This window comes from Rhyacophila brunnea, unplaced genomic scaffold, assembly GCF_057557595.1.
Source record: "Rhyacophila brunnea isolate RB1 unplaced genomic scaffold, BYU_Rbru_1.0 scaffold_19, whole genome shotgun sequence".
In the NCBI taxonomy this organism is placed as follows: Eukaryota; Metazoa; Arthropoda; class Insecta; order Trichoptera; family Rhyacophilidae; genus Rhyacophila; species Rhyacophila brunnea.
In genome coordinates, this window is record NW_028232848.1 from 22,508,311 (window position 1) to 22,533,130 (window position 24,820).

The 24,820-nt window shown below is 31.0% G+C and overlaps 1 protein-coding gene across 1 annotated transcript in view; it reads right to left on the minus strand.

The window, feature by feature from the left end:
* The window catches only part of Fur2 (furin-like protease 2), a 122,652-nt gene that overhangs the window by 78,812 nt on the left and 19,020 nt on the right, over positions 1–24,820 (minus strand). Inside the window, exon 2 of the mRNA XM_085945763.1 lies at positions 11,582–11,791. Coding sequence (XP_085801889.1) covers positions 11,582–11,791 — 210 coding nt within the window. The remainder of the gene's footprint in view (positions 1–11,581; positions 11,792–24,820) is intronic.

Here is a 24,820-nt window from a genome sequence, read left to right on the forward strand (position 1 = left end):
CAGTGATTCTCAACTGGGTACACGAAACCCTATGGCTCTGTGAAAAGCAGTTTTTTGTAATAAAGGTTTCAAGGGACCTATTTTTAAAACAAAGAAGTGTATTATATGGAATATTATGGAATCCATAAGTAAGACAGCGATTACAAAATAAGTATAGATTAAGGTTCCTTTTTACTCTAAAACAATTACAAACACTAATAAATACTAATAGATAGCCATAAACAGCTGATCTTTTGGTTTACATAATAATATTATTTAAAACAATAAATTCATTCATTGACTGCCCCAAAATGATAATAAATATTACAGACTCTTCTCACTTAGATAATTTTTAAACCAACAACTCCAGTCACTCTTCAATACCAAGTATTAATTCTTTCGAATAGTTCTTATATTATCATGTTCATATTCAGGCACCCAATCACTGCAGTAAATGAACTTTTTTATGTTGTATACTAACTCAAAGTTGTTTTTCATAATATTATATGCTGATTTTCTTGTATTTTTTTATACATTATATTTTACCCCACTGTAATATGTTATTATGAGTGTTCTGTCTACTCTATTTTACTGTATAATATTATAATATATGACATCTCACTACCTCAATATCTCATTCAATCGACACAAATGCAACGATTAGGTTATAATGTTTGAATATGTTAAATTTGCAGGAGGTTTGAAAGTTGACATCGTGAACATGAATTAATTTGTTTCATTAATTCCATTTATTTTGTACCGTAAATACTAAAAAATGATACAGCATTTTGGCATCTATATTTAATACCGAATTTATCAAATTCATATTATACCACAACTCAATATCTTATTTAATCAACACCAGTGGCGAAGGCTCCATACTAGGCGATTATTTAAAGCCTACCTTCTAAGAAAAATATATCTTCAAGTATTTGATTTATATTAAAATAGGTAAATGAAAAATATGTATGCAAAATATAAAACAATTGAGACATCTATCGTCAGAATTTAGAATACCGTTTAATTTAGTTGAGTTTCGAATAAAAAATAAGTGGCCACAAGCGCCATCTATTTTCAACTGAATTAGCTTCGGATTCCGATCGACAGAATCCAAACTACATTTTGTGTCGCTATGACGTCACATAACATCAAATATGTCTGTAAATTTGAACCGAATCTATAAGCGCTACGGAATACGATTACTGTAGGCCCTACACTCTTTAGGAATATGTTTATTGTCGATGTCTGTCGCTTTAAGCATATAATAACTACATAAAATGATTTAAAAAAATAATTTCTATTGGATTCAATGAGGGATAAAAATTGATTTTAAAAATAAAAAAATAATTGTATCCTGTGATGTGTGTCATTGTGATGTGTGCCATTGTGTTGTGTACCTACATATTCATCAGTAGTAATATCGGATTATCTCCTTATTACCCGTAAGTATATCTGACAAGTAAATTTTTTTTTCATATCTCCACAGCCTACCTCTTTCCAAAAGTCACCCTTCACCACTGATCAACACTAATGCAACGATTAGGTAATAATGTTTGAACATGTTAAATTTGCAGGAGATTTGAAAGTTAACATCGTGAACGCAAATTAATTTGTTTCATTAATTCCATTTATTTTGTACGGTAAATACTAAAAACCGTTACCCGAATATACTATTTAACAGTATGAAATAAAAAAAATAATGGATTTCATATATGTACAGAAATATAAAATATATGTAGTATATATTTAAACGAAACATTTATTCTTTTGCTAAATAAAAAATGCTCGACGAAGATTATACATAAATATTTAACTGTTGCAATATAAAAGGATTTTTAATCATATTCATAAATCAGCTCCGTGCTGGGGTGAAAAATCTAGTTGCAGAGGTATTAAATATTAAAAAGTAGTCGAGATAAAACACGCCACGGAACGAAATTATAATGCCAGCACAACAAAAGACGTGACAGAGAGAAGACGAAGAAAAAAAATAAAGCACACGTTGCTTCCAACATCGCCAACCCACAAATATATTGGATTAGCTTTTACAAGTGTAAAGTTTCGCGATAACTCGCAGTTTTCTTTATTAGTTATACGTGAAAAGAAAACAAAGCATATGTTTAACGTTACTATGGTATGCTATAGAGTCACGTTATTAGTTAGGTCACAACTATGGCGTAGGGCTACATACATATATGTCATGCCGGATCTGTTAAATTATAACATCAAATAACTGAATGTAGGTACGAAATAGTTTTTTTTGTGGAATATTTCATTTTCGATTTTTGTCTAACATCTATACACAAAATTTAGTTTATCAGGTACCTCCAATTTATGTATTCTCAATAAAGAAAGCTAAATTTAGAACAAAACATTATTTTACAATCTACATATTTTTCATGTTCCGTTCACGATGGCCGAGTGGTTATCACGTCGGCTTACAATGTCTTGGGTCCCGGTTTGGCAAATTTACATGTTGTTTTTCAATGTGTATTTGGATCATAGTAAGACCTAGTAGGTTGAGCAAGTGGCTAACATATATATCGTAAAAATAAATATATGGGATAATAATATAATTTTAAGAACCTCAGATTAAATGCAGGTATAAGAAATATGTTGAATGCATCATAGATGGAACAATACCTAAGAGGCGAAAGTACTTACCCGGAAAGTGAAAGATGTGAGTTCAGGTCCCATTTATACCAACTTTTTTTTAGTATTTACCTACCCTTAGAACTCCTTAGGGGTTCTCAAAATGATGTTTATTTCTATTTTAAAAATCTCACATTCTTAAGCCCCATCATAAGACGTATTGAGTATTAAACAAAAAAATATAATTTGTAAGATATTTATTGTTGTAAATAGTTCAATATTGCTGCTTTATTATAAACCAATTGAAATACCAATATCTAGCCACAGATTGGAGTGTATATTAAGATACATTTCTTCCGGAACCACGGTGGTATAGGTGAATTGTTTAGCATGCCGGTCTCTGAATATGCGGGCCACGAGTTTGATTGAGCAGGGTTTAATTGAATTTTAAAAACTAACCATCACCATGTAAAAATTGTACTCATCATTCAATGAAAATAAATAAATGTGACTGACAAAGTTTAGTGTGTACTATTTATGTCGAATCTTAACAGCCTACCTCGACCCCTCACACTGATATATATATATCTTAGGATGAAGTGATCGATAATACTAGTTGAAGATAATTGGTTACAGATGTAAGCCAATATGTATAAAGTTTAATATAATAATGGATTGGTATTCCTTTGCTATCATAATATCAAATTCCCGTGTAGCTAGTGAACCATCACGCCATTATATATTTGAGACGTTTAGTACCTAGTAATATTATGCACTTCAATTAACACGGTGGTTACAAAGATACTTACCCATTTTATTATTAATTATAATTTAATTTTAAATAAATCAGATTTCGTTCAGTGTCAATTATTCACTGATATTGATGGAAAGCCAACACACCAAATGAAATGAGAAAATATTTTACACTTTAAAAAAAATCAGACCTAGGGAAAAAAATCAAATTTAGGTGCCTACTTGAGATTATTTAAATCATTGCTAAAGATTACGATTTATTTATTTAGCAAAAGAGTATTACGGCATTACAACGATTTGCCAATGCGCCATAATACATAATAAATACAAAATTAAACATATTATGAAACATAACATCTGTCCTGCGATGAGGTATCTTGAAGACCGTAGAGTTACAAGTGATATTGGTGGGAAGATGAAAATTAATATTTGCCAGTATATACGGATTGTAAATGAACCCACGAAAAAGTAAAAAGAAATGAATATGATTATCTGTTCATTAATTTTACTTCTTGTTGTTTTTATTGATAGTTAAAATAGTGTCTTCTATAAATCTCAAATGAAAATGAGCAGAATATTATAGTCGATCTCGATCAATGTGAATAGACAATCTTTGGATAAATCCAGTTGTACAGTTGTACCAAATAAGTAGACCTGCGGAAGTACCTGGAAATTGGCAATGGAACGCACAAAAAAATTATATCAGCTCGGAGTGGACTTCATCCAACAGTGTATTTATATAGGCTGATGCATAATTGAAAAACCACTACTCAGCACAAATGAACGAAAAGTGATTAAATAATAAACCTGCAATCATATCATAAATTAGTAAACCTAAAATAACATTTAATCAGGTTTATCATTTTAAGGCAACTTAGAATACTGTTTAAAATAAAGTCAACAATCAATCGACGATTATGAAATAGATAATAATATGTTTTTTTAACTTTTCAATCCAGTATTGAATTTTGATACAAATCGTTAGATTAAAACGTTCGCCTTTTAGAGTCAAAGTCACAAATTCGGATTTATTAGTTGAGTTTGTATTCAAGGTTAATGCGTTGAGAAAATGGCTAATAAGCATACAGCTCAATACATTGCTTGAGACTTGGTTGTTATTGTACAATAGGATATGACTTTTGAACTGTCACCGTGCATTGTTCTTCTTTCTTTACTCATTGAGGAGGCATACTATAATAGTAAACTAAATATAATACCTACATACATATTTAAAAAAAAATCTATTAAGACACCTCCACGAAGCGGATGGTCTGCGTAATCATTAAAATAATACTTAGGTTTTTTTGTTTGTATGGTTGCCATTTGCTCAACCTATGAGGTCCTTCCTCTTGACTCAAAACATACATTGAAAAAATAATATGTATATTTGTCAGATCCGGGATCCGAACCTGAGACCTACGACATTATAAGCCGACGAGTAAACCACTCGGCCATAGTGGGCGTATATTTGCATATTTAAATTTCAGGAAATTAGTGATTTTTAAAAGTTGAGCATACATGTTAATAAACCAAAAACACCTTGTAGTGCTATGAGTTTGTATGGAAAACTAGACTCGCCTGTCATAATATCAAGGCATGTCATTGTGATGTGCTCTTACTTCGAAGTTTCCGAGTCAATACTGTTCCATGAAATGATTCCCTATGCAATACAACGTAAATATGACATAGTCTATATAAGGTGAGTAATTGACCAATTAATTATTTTAATAACAGTTTATAGTGGGAATTTAATCTTGCCTAACGAACATAACCACTGCTAAATAAACTTAATTGAACTTAACCCTGATAGGGAAATTTTCTTTTAAATAATATACTACTTTGAGACAATGCGTTCTATTATAAAAAGGTTATATGCTAAAAAAAAATTATGTACCTATCAATATGTACAGTTACAACATAATCAGAGTTTTAATATCCTGTAGCTGTCAGTATATTATTGATCATTATATCTATTTTTAATGTATCAAATTATTCGACCGCAATAATAAATTCCCAAGGAACTCATATACCGGTAAACGACTGTTTACCTGCGTCAGCAGATTGATTGGCGATATTAAATACGGTATCGCAATGGAAAATTAGTTTAATATCCATTCCCATAATATCATATTATATTATGACTGTACTAATAAATAAAATTCACAGCTACTCGTATTTAAACCGCTGACTCGTTCAATATAATTATGTACTGGAATATAATGTTTAGGTATTATTTTTGATTGTATAAATTACGAATACTGATTTATCAAAATTCACTCGAATCTAAGTACCTGGCTCGTACTATCTCAGTACTTAATTTGTACTGTCATTGTATTTATACTATCGTACCGACCATTACGCTGCAAATAAAACTCGCTCCTGTGGGTCTATTCTATACTTATCGAACACTAAATTGATAAATAGTATCAAACTTAGGGTAGGTTTGTATCAAAATATTAGCACATATTGTAACAATTACACGAAGCTGGTTTTTATTGTTGCAATAAGTGTGATATTTTAACAGCAGCAAGATAGGTGCTGTTAAAATATAGCACTTATTGCAACAATAAAAACCAGCTTCGTGTAATTGTTACAATATGTGCTAATATTTTGATACAAACCTACCCTAAGTTTGACAATATTTATCATTTTATCACTTTAGCGGTCGATAAGCATAGAATAGACCCAATGAATACATCTTCGACTTCTTCATCATCATCCTCAACACCATAACCCACACATCGAACACTACAATACGTTAAATAATACATAATTTTAATACCGATGACTTAGCCTTTGTCAAATATAAAGAATATTTCTTGCTCTTTGTACGACATTTATATAATATATATAGGATAGTAATACTTGACAGATTATGTAGGTAGAATATATATAGATGTATGTATTTAATATTTATTCTGTTATCAGAGTGGATAAATTAAATATTCTACAATTTTACTCACTACTACTGCCTAATAGTATTTACTTACTAGATATTGTCTCATTAGCCAACGGATAACGCTTTTTTAACGTTTTTTTGTTTAATATCTGTGAACTTAGTACATTATGGAAAGATGAAAACTTCACATAGTCTGTACATGTACGTACATTTTTATTAATGCAAACATTTTAATTTGTACATATTATGCGATGTGTATGAGTGAAAAAACATCCGCTTCTGAAATCGTGCATAGCGGGTTCCAGCCTCGCATCTGAAAAATCTGATTTGTCAGTACCTATGAAGGACATGTTTGGATTTTTATTGTAGGTATACGCAGTAATTGAACAAATAGTAATTTTTCGTAAAAAACATTTTTAGGAAGCGACTAAGATCCACACATGATTATCAAGCCAATGAATATAACTGAATTAATATAAATGGAAATATATTCCACATTTGTAATCACTCACTTTTGTGGATTCTCTCATATCTGCACCAACTGCAGAAAGTTGAGGCAATATTATCAAGGAAAGTGTAGGTACTGATACGCACTACCAGACATGCATGAATGCAGCGGATCAATGCTAGCTTACTGCTTTGAGATAGGTTTGCTACATTCTGCATTGTTATCGTGTAAGTTGGAATTACATGTCGTTGAACTGAAAAATCGGTTATATGCACACTATTTATACAATGATATTGAACAATAAATATATTAAACTGCCCAACATTATCAATGGTGTTAATTGTAGATTGTCATTGACAGAGCGAATAAACATACTGCAGTGAAAACAAAATTACCACAGAAAAAACTGTAAACGCATACCTAAACAAAAATATTCACCTTTGTTTATTATTGAAACTATATATTATGTGACGCACATAATATTATAAAAACAATAACAAGTAATCTATAATATATTATATATAGATATGTGTGTGTAAATAAAAGTAAAAATATATTTGTTTGATTTCCTTTTCCTACTTGGCATCTGTTTGAATAATTAAAGTACAATATTGGTACCACTCAGTGGCGAAGACTCCATACTAGACGAATAAATAGTATATAAAAATAATTTATTCAATTCGCCAACGACATAATCGTATAATTATGAAGGAATGTAGTATATAATAAGCACATCTGTCGAAAGTTTAAAAAAATACGCCACATCGCGTCTCTCTTCAACATTGTATTCTATGGATTGTTTGCTAGTGAATCCGGGCGTTTTTATATTAGTTTATGTCACGTGACCTCAGGATGTCTGTACTAGCCCATACAAATCGATTGGCTATTGAAGCTACACGTAACACATTATCTATAGTTCTACGTTTGTTCAAAATAATTAATAATACGACAATTTAAAAAAAAAATCTATGGGATTTAATCACATAAATATTGATTGTTGTTAAAAATAAAAAATAAAAATTATCTCCTGATTTTTATTTATCAGGTAGTTCAGTCATATTATAAATTATATTTTTTTTAGGAAAAAGAAATCATTCGAACTCATTGCTCAATTTTATATCTTCAGTGAGCTGTTTAAATTTCATCGATTTAGTGTGTCGTTGTCAAAAGTTAGTGTGTGACTATTTATCAGTAGTAATATCGGATTATCTTCTTATTTCCTGTAAGTATACGTAATAAGTGTGCTTTCTCCATATCCTATATCTTTCCAAATGTCACCATTCGCCACTGACACCACCCTATTGGTTTAGGTAACTCAGCTTAGAGTAGGCAATTCGAAAGTGTACGGAACGTCTTGTTTCCTGCAATGCCTATTTTAATGCTAGCAGACAAGCAGAGCGCTTTTACCGTAGACATGGTGCCACTCTATACATTTTGAACATATATATCTACAATTCTCCAGTATGTCACAATCTGCCCGTCTCATAATGTAATGAGCAAAACATGTCAGAATATGTTTAAATACTAATATACCTATGTAAACAACGCAAATTTGATTGATGTCTCTATTTTTACGTACTATTTAAAATATATATATATATTATTTATGTTCTGCACAAAATTAGTTTAATTAAAAATATTTTCAAACATTTCGCAGTTTTTTTTAATCATTAATACGATATGTTCATATAAAAAAAATACAACCAGAATAGTAAATACATAACGAAATATTTACGCAAATAAGTAGGTACCTACTTATTATTTTTGAAATTGGCATGATATTCAAATTGAGAAGAAGTATTATTGTACATTTTTGTTTCGTGTAAAATTTTGTACTAATCATAATGTACTTATGAAACGAAGTGACGGTACACTAGTGTAAAAGTTTCAATGACGAAACGTTCAATTCAATATCATATCACTTACATACGAGGGCAATACTGAATATAAATAATCTTACATAGTTTGTAAATATCACGACATTACCTTATATTAGATACAGTTATGTAGTTGTATGAAATGACTATGCATATACCCGTATTATTGTTAGAGTTGAGTTACTGTGCTTTGATAACATCTAATTTAGTTTGAACAAAATAACGATGCTAATATCGTTCGTAGAAGGTACTTTTCAAAGCTCAATCTCATATCGAAGAATGTTATTTTATCTTATTTTAAAATCGAGACAATACAATTGTTACGTCATTCATTTTTACATACATACATTAGTTAAATCGTTAAATTCCAATAAGAAATGCTACATTCTAAATTATTTAAACAATGAGTTACCTACCCACAGTTGGAGAAAAAAATTTAAGTTAGATTATATTATAATATGTATGAGATATAATATAACATAGTTGAACAAATATCACATAAAAATGTAGTTAATAAATATATTATAAGGGTCATTCTATCTACACGAAAGTATTATCGGTCGCGGGAAGAGGCGTTTGGAAAGCGGGCGGCGGTCAAAACGCCTCGTGAGGCGATAACGAGCAATTATCCTGCTGGACCAGTTACACCATCTTATTGGGTCACAATATTTGTGTGCTGCGTGGTCAGATTAGTAGTTAATTGCGAAATTAATTGAGAGATAATTGGTAGCCGATAATCCATGGCGTTTTACCTACTCATGTAGAATGATTACAAAGCATTAGCTTCTCAACCAGAGAATTACAGTTCAATGCTCTGTGAGGTCACAATACATTTATTATTCTGCATGTTTTTCAGTTTCACTGCTACTGCTTCATTACTGCTTTACTAGATACTGTAACTATTATAATACCGTAATTGGGACATATGGCTTGCTTTAGTTTTAATAAAAAAAAAAAGGAGGAAGAAGAAAACCAAGAATGCAAGGCAGAAACAATGCACGATAACTTTCATATTATTTAAACATTATATTAATTATTTATATTTGTACCACATGTTATGTTAATATGAACTAGCTACTAGGTAGGTAGTTAATAAGTTGAGTTTTGTGAAGCTAGTAAATTCTCTATGTGTACCGACAAACAATGCCATTTTATGTTGATGTTTCGAATACTATGTGAGTGGAAAACATAATATTTATTTTTATATTTCTAAATATATAGTTGAAACAGTTTAATATGGATTGTGGAACGTGAAATAACACATTTTATTAAATAAAAATATAGCATGTAGATTACATTTGACATGTATTATATCAATTAAAATAAAACAGAATATTATAATGTATTAAACACTTGTGCTAGAAGATTTCTGGATCGTTTTCGTCCACTGGTCCTGAGAATTATGTGTTATAAGTTATACATATATTAATGTGTTTTACTTTAATTAATATCATGTATTTCCATCAAGAATTTGCAGTTGCCATCAGTAAATTGTATTAAATAACAATTGCAAATTTAATATACGAGTATCTACGTCGGCTTATGGGGGGACATGCTCGTCGAAGATCAAAATTGAGTTTTTATTGTATATTCAAACCATGATCCTGGACACTCCTTAAACGTTGTAGATAATCTATTTATATAATTTTGAAGCCTTATTATCCTTTATAGTTATTTTAAACATTTGATGACTGCATGAAGTATTTTTGTTACATAAAATAGTATTCTTTTAAACCTCTCGCTCTAATGTTTTAGAATATAGTCATATTTCGGTACATAACTGTGCAGTGGTGTTAAGATTTTTTACATTTATTAATTTTTAAACGCATTTATAAAACCATTAGCATAATTTATTACGAGATAATTTTTGTAAAATATTCACGATAAAAAATTATATTGATAATCTCTGTGATCCCAAATTTGACAAGAATTAGGCATTTTAATATTCAAAAAATCGGCAAGATTAACACATTTCAAGATAATTCTAAAGATATTTATTATAAGCTATGTCTTTGACCATTCAAGTGTGATAAACATCTTATGAATAATGATTGCTTTATAATAATTATTGACCTAAGAATAAGGTAGTGTTTTTTTGAAATACGCCATTTCTTTTGTCATTCCCCAGTGGTTAAGCTACAACATACGGCCGTAGCCATAAATTGACAAACTATAATTAAAGCAGGGAGTAAAATGATATTAACGCGCGTGTTTGAACATGTACCGTTTAAAAAAAAATAAAAAAAAATTCGGTTAAGTACATGTTCAAACACGCGCGTTAACATAATTTTACTCCCTACTTTAATTATAGTTTGCCATTTTATGACTACGGCCGTATGTTGTAGCTTAACCACTAGGGAATGACAAAAGAAATGGCGTATTTCAAAAAAACACTACCTTATTCTTAGGTCAATAATTATTATAAAGCAATCATTATTCATAAGATTTTTATCACACTTGAATGGTCAAAGACATAGCTTATAATAAATATCTTTAGATTCATCTTCAAATGTGTTAATCTTGCCGATTTTTTGAATAATAAAATGCCTAATTCTTGTCAAATTTGGGATCACAGAGATTATCAAAATAATTTTTTATCGTGAATATTTTACAAAAATTATCTCGTAATAAATTATAATAATGGTTTTATAAATGCGTTTAAAAATTAATAAATGTAAAAAATCTTAACACCACTGCACAGTTCTGTACCGAAATATGACTATATTCTAAAACATTAGAGCGAGAGGTTTAAAAGAATACTATTTTATGTAACAAAAATACTTCATGCAGTCATTAAATGTTTAAAATAACTATAAAGGATAATAAGGCTTCAAAATTATATAAATAGATTATCTACAACGTTTAAAGAGTGTCCAGGATCATGGTTTGAAAATACAATAAAAACTCAATTTTGACCTTCGACGAGCATGTCCCCCCTTAAGTCACAAAAAAAACTTAATTAAAATTAAGTAACTATGATGTTTTTATCAATATCTTCTTTAATGAATAAACAAAATTTCATATGTTGCTCACCATATACCACTGCTCCCTGAAGAGTGGATCAGGAAATATCCTATTGGGCGTTGACAGGGCACGATATCTTGGCCTGTGAAGTGGAATTGGTTCTCTAGCCAGTCCCGCAGCTGGAGATGGTTGCCAGGAATTGAAGCCTCGCGGTGGAAGAGGCTGGACATAGTCTCGCTTAAGTCTTCGCCTTTCGTGTTGTTGTTGAACCCAATGGACCTGAGGATAAAATGGAACAATATATTAATTTCTAGCTTCTTGAACATGGTAGGTAAGTTATTTAAAAAACCTGTCAAAACATCTCTATTAAAATAATAAAATATTTTCCAATTGTAATCAACGTATTTTCTCGGCAATCCACTAAATGTTTATCACATACTTTTTATTGTATTGAATAAAACATATTATCATAGTCTGAGTCTAATATTGAATGGAGAATTGTGTCGAAATACTAATGAAAAACTGACAATTATGAAATACAGAAAAATGAGACTTCTTGAAAGTCAGTAGCCATGGTTTTTCAATCATCCTCAATACATTATTATTTAAGAAATACCTACATAATACAAGTAGGCAATGAAGTATTAACGAATGCCATCGACTTCGAGTAATTTTACTATTTCATATTATGAATCATTTTTGAAAACTTATGTTCCACCTTTCCGCATCTTTGGGTTAGTTCTGCATTAAAGCTGTACCTCAGTTGAGGCACGGTCTAAAAAGATCGTGGCTAGGCGATGCGCGGATTGCGGGTCGCGGGTGCAAATGACGCATGCCAAACGAAATATTATAATTTGTCATATACATCCAACATGCTTCCATTTAATGTTCTGTTTATTGTTCTATTAGTAACAATAATAATATATTCATTGACATGTTTTCTTTTTAAAGTAAATGGGCAACGTTTTTAGTCATCTTTATACGATTTAAGAATTAATACGCCCGTCGCTATCACGAAAAAAAGTGACGTGTTTCCAGCTCGACGTTCTTTCTCAGAATGCGAGCGAGTCAAAAATTTCGTCGCGCCTATAGTTGAAAATTATTTGCCGTTTCATTGATGTATCACCTTAAGCATAAGACTGTATGCTCACATAATGTCTTACGATGCGAAAAGGTGAAACCAGGACCACTAAAAACGATTCTAAGGTAATAATTATTTTACTACAAAAATTTTACCAATTACAATTGTAATGAATTTATTGTTGGTATGTAACAAAAATCAAATTTATTAGTCGATAGTTTTCGGTGTGACCTTTAAATTAAAGTATTATTTAAACTGCATGAAGCATAATTATTTTGAGCTCATTATACTACCTAACGAGCTTTGAAATTCGTTGCGCAAGTGGGAATAACCCCATAATAAAAGGTCATTACGTTAGATAACAGAAAAGGGTCAACATTTTATGATCCCGTTTTGCTATGTTGGTACGTAACAATGAAACGCAAAAGGTAAAGTTTTGTTTGTTTTAACTTATTAAAATAAGAGATTTTACGATATGATATTAAAAATAAAAGAAAAAGTACAACTTCGTATTAATATAAAATAAGGCTTTTGTCGAATTTAATATTTTCCATAAACGACTAGTATATTTAGGTGTATGTAACATTATTTTCATATTGCCTTGGGTATACCAAACAGCCTGAACAGTATTAAATAAAACTTCTTGAAACATCCTTTGATAAAAAACGCCCGTAAAATACGGTATACCTATAACAAATACTTTTCTCGTGGAGCTTAATGAAATTCAGTTTATAAGATGACATTTTGGGTGTGAAGGATGATGATAAAGAAGTCGAAGATGTATGCAGGAGCGGGTTTTATTTGCAGCGTAATAAGCGTACATAATTATATTGAACGAGTCAGCGGTTTAAATACGAGTAACTTGTGATTTTTTTTATTATTACAGTCATAATATAATATGATACAATGGGAAAGGATTATTCGACTAATTTTCCATTGCGATACCGTATTTCATATCGCCAATCAATCTGCTGATCCAGCTAAACCGTTATATGAGTCGCTGAGAAATTATTATTGCGGTCGAATAATTTGATACATTAAAAAAACAGATGTTTTATCGCTAATATAATGATAGCTACAACATAGTTGACAAAAAAGTATTGCACAAAGTATGTTAATTTTAAATATGTAACTAGTATTTTTATTACCGACAAGATTTTTTGGATATGCGATATAACTAATTGGGGTTGTATAACTTATATGAATCTGTAATGGTCACGTAGCATTTATGATTGCAAAGACTACCATGCATAGAACACTCATATTGAATGCCGAAGGAGTTATCAGTAAGGCGAGCTATATATATATATATATATATAAATAGCCGAAACTAAGGTGGCTAGAATATAGGTAAGTTGATGATTATAGGCCAAGTATCACCAATGTATAGTTCTGAAGAACGCCAAGGCCTGCTAAGGGTTATATAGCCAACACTGGTGATGATTATTTTATAGTTCGAAATACTATAAAGTTCGAAACAAACCTCTCAGTAACCAATCACATCAGAGGCTTTATTTTTGTCAGTAAAGCTTTAAATCGGAGGTACCTACAAAATACACAGCGCGAAAGTACCTGATAACAGTGAGATGTCTAAAAAAGATAAATGGAACAGACAATAATATAACAGTCACATTTTTTATGGCGACTTTTCAAAGTTTCACTTCACCGCCAGGTGTGTTTCACTGTGGTATTTCTTTGATAATGTAGTCAAAATTAAATAAAATACAAGTAGGTATTGCAACATTATATTTAGATTTTTTTAAATCGCGAGTTGGTCCTATGTATCTATCATATACCTACAAAAGTGGTGAAGAGTATTTTTTGGTAGTATATAAATATTGTAGGAAATGATAGTCATAGTGCCTTAAAATAAATCCTAGAAATTAGAATGGACACAACTTACTCTTTCAACCCGACAAATTTATTAGGTATCTACATGAATCACATTTTTCATTTAAGGTTGAGATAAGAAAACATAATAATCAGAGATGAAAATTCATTTTTATTTTAAAAACAACCTATATTTATAAGTACCTAATGAAATGTCGTAAAAACCTTTTATTAATAATTTTTAATAAATAAAAAAAATATTATAATTCTTTTTTAGGAAGTGGATTTTAAAAGCATACTTTGTATGACACAATAAGTCGAAACGTCACAACAAGTTCGAGAACAAAGTGCGTCAACATATATTATTATTATTATTATTATTATTATTATTATTCTAAACATAACACAGGAACATAAAACATCACAAGAAAGTAACAGGACAGGGAGCTCTGAGCATCTATCAAACCAAATTCATACGAAAGGACGATAATTGCTATCCATATGACGTCAATGAATCTCAAACAGTGTTGCGTATCATTAACGACTGCCCAACAAAAATAGCGAAGGGCTCTCAGAGCACGAAATTGACCTCCGAAATCCTCACGAAACAATAAATAACAAAATAACACAAGAACACTACATAAAATAATTAATGTTGGCGAAAAAAATCAACAGATAAATGAAGGAAAATGGTATGTACTCAATACAGACTTCTTTCAAAATCTCAATGGAGTAACAGAACCACTTTATACGAAAACGGAAGAGTATGGTTCATAATAAATTAAAAATTATTTAACAGGTTGTAGCGCCGTTATTATTACTACAACTTTTTTTAAAAGAACGAGAGCTTTTAAATTTTTATTTAAAATTTAGCTCAACTGTCACTTAATTGCTTAAGAACTGTAGGCCTAAATATAAATGTATGAATCAGCAGGTTAAAAGTTATACGCATCATAAATAACCTGAAATTACTAAAAAAATATTTTCACTGCCTCGACGCATAGATGATTTGCTAAAATATTTTTAAATTAATATTTTTCGTGATGTTAATATAAAAGACGCCACAGCGCGACGTCGCGAAAAAAACTTTTAGCGCGATAAAACTGTGAAAATTTTTCACCGAGCCTTCCTCGTCATCTCGCTGTCGCAATAAAAAGCTCAAAAAAAAGTAACATAAAGTCAAAAGCTGCGATGAACCGCCAAATGGTCGTAAACAGCGTGAAAATCGATCGACCAATAAAAATCGTAAATCTCGGCGCACAAAGTTTTTTTAGGGGGTAGGGGTGCGAAAACGTAAAAAAGTAGCGCCTGGGTGGGAGTTTTTTAGTCGTGAATTTATGCCGAATGCTAAGTAGGGAATCGTGACGAACACAATCCATGTATCGATTGCTAATGACATTTTCCTATGATATTAATAGGAAAATGTCTATCTAATAAATACGTTGGTATGTGTTAATTATTTATATTAAAAAGTATTAAGTACCTTTATTATGAAATCAATTAGTTATTTTACTTTTTCTTTTCGAGGGTTGCGTGGTAATTAATTATGTGCACTACTTATCTAGTGAATATAATTTAATTTCTGTTTTAGCTACTATAGGTATACCTGAAAGCAACATTGAAATAAGTAAAAAATACTAATATCAAGATAATCGAACTTTAAATTGATACAAATTAAATAGTTAACTAAGTATACGTAATAGTAAATAGCAGTGGCGAAGACTCCATACTAGGCGATTATTTAAAGCCTACCTTCTTAAGAAAAATGTATTTTTAATTTTATATTGACATGTTAAATAATACTATAATCACATACCTAATAATATATTTAAATATGCCCAACGACATCTATTGTATAATTATCATAATAATTTTACGATATTTTACCCTATTTCAATAAGTACAATTTATGCCAAGTCTTGAAAGTTTAAAAAAAATAGGCGACATCTCGTTTCGCTTCACATATTGTATGGATTATGTTCGCGTGAATCGAAAGTTTTTTTTTTATATGAAGTTTGTTTCTCATAATTTCAAGATGTCTGCGACGGCCCATAGAAATCGGTAAGCTATTTAAGGAGCGCTTACATATTACGTAAGTGCACATTTATTCAAATTAATTAATAAGATAATTTAAAAAAAATAATTTTTATGGGATTCAATCACATATAAATATTGATTGTTGTTAAAAATATAAAATAATTTATCTCGTGATTTTTGTTTATCAGTTCATTCATTCATAGACTAAGACGATTTTTATTCAGTCAGTTGTATCAGTCTGATATTGTACAAAAGTATGTGCTTTAAAATATAGAAGTATTTTAAAGTGTCTAGTTTTACGGGTTAAATTATAAATTGGTATCTTGCGTTTATAAATGTTTAGGAAAATACAGAATTCAAATTTATTGCCTAATTTTATACCATCAGTGAGCTTTTGGAATTTCATGGATTTTTGTGAACCTATTCATTAGTATGTAGTAATGTAGGATTATCTTCTTATTTCCCGTAAATATATCTAACAAGTGTGCTTTCTCCGCAGCCTATCTCTTTCCAAAAGTCACCCTTCGCCTATGGTAAATAGTAATAGTAGTAGGTAATTGTTGTCTGCGGACTATAATAGGTAATAAGGGTAAAATTTTTTGTAAGATTATTAACAGTGGGTTATATCAGTTATCCTACTGTTGCTTTAGGTACTTAGAACATCTTTCATAAATGCAACATTGGCATTTTTATATTAAATGTGGTATTACATTTTTTAATATCTCATTGATTTATTTCGCCATGATTTACTCGACTGGCTAAGTTAAAATAAAAGTACAGAAGGCGGAATCAATTCATAGAGCGTGCTGAGTTACTGACAATTTTTAAATATAATATGATGTTCTTTCAAATTTCATTATAATAACATCTCATACACCAATTATTAATATAACAATTTCATAATGTAGCGACACAATAAATTATCGATTTTTATTATTTTAGTATTATATTTTATATTAGTAATTAACAGGTGGTATTATTATTATTTTTTTTGATAATATAGATGGCGGCAAATAACTAAAAAAATCTTTAATAATTCAATTTTTAAAATAGGTGCAATTTATAATGGTCCGAAAATGGAGCAAAACGAAACTTTCACTTATGTCACATGCGTTTGCCATACATTATTAAATATTAATTGTTTATTAATACTATCGACCGAATGTACTTGATGGAATTTGAATTTAAATTCTATTTGAGTCGTTTTTTGCGACCCAGGTATCGCCTTTCGGCATCTTCAGGCACTATGGGCACTCATTAAAAGGTAAATACACACATCAAACGAATACAATTAATTATAACGTATATAATAAATTAATACAATAAAGTATGTGACGACTTTATCACCTACATATTAGGTCTAGGATCACAATAAAAATATAATATACAAATTATGAATAGTTGAAGTGTTTATTAAAAAAACCCCTACCTTATCAATAATAATACACTTGATAAGGGTATATAAATCGTCAAAACCTAATAATAGATCATTAATAATTATAAACAATAAAAATACTACATTCAAGAGGTGTAAATCGTCGATTCTGGGAACAATTGTAAGGTATTCGGAATTAATGGAGTTAAAAATCTATGCTATCAAGTCTTTAAAAGTTGACTTGACCTAACAGGTAGGTGATGAAGTTTTTACCTACCTACTTTAATGTAAATATTGATTTGTTATATAAGTTAGAGTTAATTATTGTATTCGTTGTTTGTTGTGTGTATTTGCCTTTTGGCGAGTGTACAAAGTGCCTGAAGATGCCGAAAGGCGAAACCTGTGTTGCAAAAAACGACTCAAATGGAATAGTACAAAACTTAAATTCATTAGAATTTAAATTCAAATTCCATCAAGTACCTTCAGTCGATAGTATTAAATTAATATTATTAATTGTTTATTATATGTAATAATTTTTATAATTCTACTATCTACATTGGATACCTAGTAACGTTCAGTATATCTTGAAAGACGCTAGATCGTCTAAGGTAGGGTACTTATCTACAGCATTCGATATAAATATAACAATGCATCAAAATAATGTCTACCATTTGGATCAAATCATCATTCAGCATAGAAAATAGCTTAGATAACGCATTCCCAGTAATATGAAAATGTATTCTAGGCGTGAATCCGTAGATGGCTGAAGTATAAGTGATTTACTGCGGACTGAAACGTTGGGTGAACATTTCAGAGGCAAACCGAGCTGTAAATCAGCTGGGATTTGCACTTAATCATAATTATTTTGTTCAATGAATCGACTGCCATTTGACCCGGTGATAAACTGCCGGTTGCACTATGCTGCCGAGATGACTGCAAAACTAAAAAAACACGAACACACAAACGAGGAGCTCCGCGAACGAATTCCCGAAGCGAAATCAAACGAAGGCATTATGAAAAGAACTATCTCACAATTCGTAGAGAAATTAACTGAAAAAAGTCAGTTCCGAATGCTTTTATTTAGCAGTTATGTTTATATTATTATTATATTTGATGATACTGGTTTTAGATTTTGTGAAAATGGCTCAGATTGAATTATTCAAGTAATACATAGGTAATTTGAAAATACTATAATATTATAAACAATAAAAAAATCTTTTTGAAAAAAAATACGACACACAGCAGGAGTCGAATCTGCGTCTCTTGGGATTCGCGCCCACGCGCATTGACTACCATATTATATGCATCTTATCTAATTGCGACGAATTTTAACAAATGGTTCTTGCAATACTCTCCGAAGCGCTTTCTAAATTTAGTTACTATGGCAATCGGCTTTTGTATTTTTTAAATCAAAGTAGGTATTATATTACATTAATTACTAACCGACGGCATGGATCACTACACGATTTTTTGTTGTAACTTACTTGAACTTGCTAATAATTTAATTAACTATTATTTTATTCAATGAATAATTCACAAGATTTAAGAATGTAACATTCTATTTGTTGTTAGAGTTGTCAAAAAGTAGTTGTTACTACTTATATCCAAAAAAGTAGATTAGAACGTAACCACGAGCTATAATATTACACATACTGTAAAAATGTGACTACATCAATATTTTACGAACTCTGACACAATAAAAAGATATTTTTTAGTATTGCTTGAATTTAATTGCAATATAAATTATTTAAAACAAACCTCCTGCGCCCAGACAATGGTATATATGAATTTAACTAAAAAACAATTTAATAAACAATTCAATTTGGTCTTAATCTTTATGTCGTACTGCAATCAAATGTGAAACATGTTTGTTTTTGTGGGACGCTCTCTTCCTGCATAACAGCATGCATTTGGTAAGACCAAATTTATGTCGACAGACTGCGATTTCAAATTGCTCAATTCGGAAAAAAGTGGATGACTTATGACACGAGCTAAATTATTGAGAAAACATCGATCTGGCTAATGCTCTCGTAAATTACGTAAAAAGAGAAACTACAAAGCTATAAAAATAGTTGATGGCGGACTTATCATTACTAGACGTTTAATTCGTTTGTTTGTTGGTTTAATTTATTACAGTGCGATAAAAGTTACGATTTACTGACCACGATAATACGAAAAACAATGAATAATAGAATTAGAAAACGTCGATTAATAAGTTTGTTAAACGCATAAAATGATTTATACTTAAATTTATGGATGTTTCCTATAATACTATAAATCATTTAAATTAATTATTTTTTTTATTCAACGAATAATTCACGGGATTTTAAGAATGTACCATTCTAATTATTGAACATATCTACATAATTCTGAAAACACTCATGAGAAAAATATATAGCCAATGGAAAAAATCTTTTTTGAAAAAAGTAAGACACCCGGCAGGATCGAACCTGTGTCTCTTGGGTATCGCGCCCTGTGCATCACCACTATGCTACGACTGCCATGCTTAATTGCGACACATTTTAACAATCGGCCTTTTGAATACCTGCTCATAAGCGCGGATAAATTCAAGAGTGCCAGAGGTTTTACACTCACACAAGTACACCGAAGGGTTGAAGAGAAACCTTGAAGAAGGCATCTGTCAAATTATATGAGTTACAATCCGCAGTCATGAGATCCATTCCGATAAAGATCAAAATGTGTGTTTTTTGGTATTTGTAGTCTTGTTTGTATTAATTATTGTACGTATTATAAAAATAATTTTTCAACATTTGGAACAATGGAATTTTATTATTTAACTTGTAATATAATAATAAAACATAGCGGCTCTCGTGGTGCAGTGCGTAAGGCGCTGGCCTTCCACCCGAGAGTTCTGGGTTCGATCCCGGTGAAGACACAATATTTATGTGTTTTTCTCAAAGCCTGTGGGTCATTATCCATTATTCTTTGTCATTATTCAAAATTACTCACAACCACATTGTACGAAAAAGCAAGAACATGGTTATTAATAATTCTATATATGTATAAAAAAAATACAACGTTATTTATTTATTTATATAAAATCTTTTTTTTTCCGACCATGTCCGATCTTAATAGGATCATATGGGCCTCCACAGAGTAGAGGTTTGTGTATTAACAGATTTTGTTTTTTACGAGAAATGGATGTCAGCCACTTGCTCAACCTATTAGGTCCATACTCTGACTCACACACAAATTGAAAAACAATATGTGTACCTACTTGCCAGACCCAGGATTCGAACCTGAGACCCACGGCGTGATAGTCCAACGCTTAAGCCGCGCGACCACCGCGGGTGTAATCTATGATTATGAAAACTTATTACTATTATATACTTATTTTATGAAACTGAAATTCATTCAAAGCGTTCTATAAGTTTTTTCAATATTTTTTTCATGAATTCTAAGGGTAGGTGTGTAAAAAAATAGGTAAATTTTCTCATACATAAATATTAGTCAGGCGAAACGCTAACAATCAATCTAAGTACATACAAAGTTTTTAGATGCTACGAGTATGTATTCGCGTGGAGGTCGACACTATATTATGAGAGGATCAAATGCCCTTGTTCAAATGGTGCGTACTACATGTCCTTCTGTATGACTGTAAGTTACGTCATCTTACCAGTTCCCAAAAAATCTTGACTTATAAGTTTGGAAAATTGACATCTCTAACGAATTTTTGGATATACCAGTACATCGCGCTACAAATCCTCATGTTCGTGATCTGATACGTAGTTTTCAATAACTGACGTAATCACGCAGAGGCCCTTCACATAGCTTGGACGAGTGTTCACGATGCCACCAGAGAGTATGACATTCTGCAATTTTTGGGTACAGCTTTAAGGATTCTGACGCAATGGCTCATCCTCTCTTATGGTGTAGCGAAGCTGCAAAAACAATGAAACTTGTAGACTTCATCTCTATACCAGAAGGCGTCCGTTAACAACTTTGCACAAACGCGATATACACGCTGCAGATCTGCTATGGCAGAAGACGCAAGATATGCCAATATACCTACAGAAATAGTGCAACATTGTGCTTGTCCCAAGGCCGACTATATTTAGACTGTGGTATTGAATTGCAAATAACGATGGTAGTGCTAGTTATCGAATGCAATACGGTAACCAGTTGTTCTGAAAGGGAAAAGATGCTCAAATCGGTCTAACCAGCTGTTGGGCTCATCCGACCTGGTTGCCACAAAGGCCAAGTTTGTTGTGTTTAAAAAAATGTCGGCGTCTTATTGCGGACGTTAAGTTCTCTTTACACAGTTGTCCGTAATGTTTTAGCTTTGTTTTTTTTTCTACGATATATTTATTATAGATAATCTTCGCTTAAGTTTAGCTCACCGTGCTTCTCTTTCTCACTGGTATTTTTTATTAGTCTTTGTAAACTCAGTTTGTGCACACTTGAATGCGTGGCAACCTCCATCTTGGGTATCTGATCTTGAGACATTAACAGGCGTAAAAAATTGCTGATGCTTCACATCAAACATAAAGCCCCGTGATAGCTCGATTAAGACCAAGTGTGGTGCGAAGCGGGTTGGTTTGAAGGATTTATGTTGATCCCAATAAATTAAAATTTTTGATTGCATATTTCGTTGAAATTATTACCGTATTGCCTTAATTGTAGTATGAGCAATAACTAGTACTACCATCGAAGTTGACAGTTCTGTGTTCCGGCTGTAGGCATTATAAATTTCATAAATGCGTAACACGGTGCGGTAAGATTTTAATATAGTGAGTGTATTTTGCTCCTCACAATGAATATTCGGTTCATTCCGGGTAGGTACTACCTAGTGAAATCACAAAAACTCATTTTCGATTAATAATGAATAAGGCATTCGCTCAACTTGAACCCTAAACAAACATCTGAAACTTGCAAGTCTCTAGCGTAAAAGAGAAAAAAACCTTACGCCGGGAAAAAAACGTACGCGTGGCATGTAAAATTCATGGGGATTTAAACGCGCTCTGCATAACTTACGTGGTATTAACTGCGTATGGAATAAAACAAGTTTAGTTTTAATATAACCCGAAAGTCGCGAGCGCGTTTCGGGATTTATACTGGCAGCATGGCAGGAGCTGGGGGCGAGCAATCATAAATGGAGTAAATAAAAACATATTGCATAAGGCGGTAACTCTCAAAAGTTTTAATAAAAAAATATATAAACAAATTTATGTAACAATATCTCGTACGTTTAAATTGAATAAGTAACGAGAACAGTTTTTCTTCATGTTTCTCTAAATATTAAAGATTTTCTTCTAACATGTTGGAACGTTTTATAGTCTTGGGTGAAACGTAAAAACCGTTTGTTTTACGATGAAAGTTTTGTTTTTTATTTTGTTTGGTTTTAGGGATATGTTAATAAAATATTTATTTTATATTTATACAACTAACACCGACGAAGACGTGAGCACACCATGTCTGTTAAATCCAAAAAAAATAGATAAAGATTGATTCCGACTAAATATATTATTTTGATCTCATTTAAGTAAGCTAGGTTGAGATCTAAAAGAAAGATAAAATTGGAGGATATATTAATAAAGTAATGCAACTCACAAGACAAGTATAATCGACTTCATCAAGCAATGAATAGATCAGGTTGATGATGATTTGGCAACGTAATTTTAAATTAATTAACTCGATATTGATCATTATTAAATAATTTAATAACGCTAGTAGTCACTAATTGTATATTTTAATTATTAAATTATTACAAAAATAAGCGATGTTTTAAATATTTCATGTGAAGAACTTCAGCGTCATTTTTATTTTACCCATAAATACTAGAGTAAACGTTATGAGAACAGTATTGCTTTATGTACTATGTATTCACTATTTATATTATAGGTCAGTGGCGAAGGGTGGAGGTCGGCTGTTAATATCTGACATCAAAATTGCATACTATTTATAGTCAGTCATACGTATTTGTTTTCATTGACCTAATACTACAAATTGCAGATAGTGTTGGTTAGTTTTAAAATTTAATTAAACACTGCGTAAACCAAGCCATTATAGATAATAGTCAAAAAATATTCGTTCATATGTTATAAAATATCTAAAATTATGCTATTAAGTCATACATAATTTTAGATATTTTAAGAACGTGTTTTGACGATTATGGTTTAGTTTAGGCATGGGTCACTGAATTAAAAAAAACTAACTCACCGTATGTACTAAATTGTTAATTCAACGAAAATAAACCATTATTACTGAAAAAATTTGCACTATTTTTGTCGGATCGCCCATAGCATACCTTAATGATTATGGTTTTGTTAGGCAGGGTTAAATTGACTTAATCATTAAAATTGACTATAATCATTACCATCTGCAATTTGTATTGTTCAATGAAAACAAATAAGTATGACTGATAAGGTTTTGCGTTACTGTACTTATTTCAGATTTTAACAGCCTATCTCCACCTCCCGAGACTGTCATAGGTACACTTATCATTAGTATTATGTGTTTTGAAATTTTAATAATACTGAAAGAATAATACATCCACCATAGAGTAGAAATTAGAACGTTAATCGTTCAGTACACAATGTATGAATGAAAAGTATTTCGCAGGTTGGCAAACTAAGTAAATTAATTTTAGTAAGTACCTAAGTATTCGGATGCCGACTGTGGATTAATTGGACTATGCAATATATGTGACAAATTTTCCAGAATCTAGTCTCACGTTAAGGTCGAGAGATGGAACATTAAGTGTAAGAAATTGCAGGTCAACTGATGTAATACTAAAGTAGATCAACAAAACGCCTAAAGATTAGTTAACAGAAAGAAAAAGTGCTGTAGGAAGACGACATCATCTGTAACTTGCTGATTCATATCCAGAACGATGTTCTAGGGTTGGAAGTCAATAATTTACTGGAAAATGTGTACGAATAGAGTTTGCGTGAAAGGGATAAAGTCCTACTAGACTGCCACAAAAGAAAAATACATACATTATTACAGCGGCGAATACAAATAC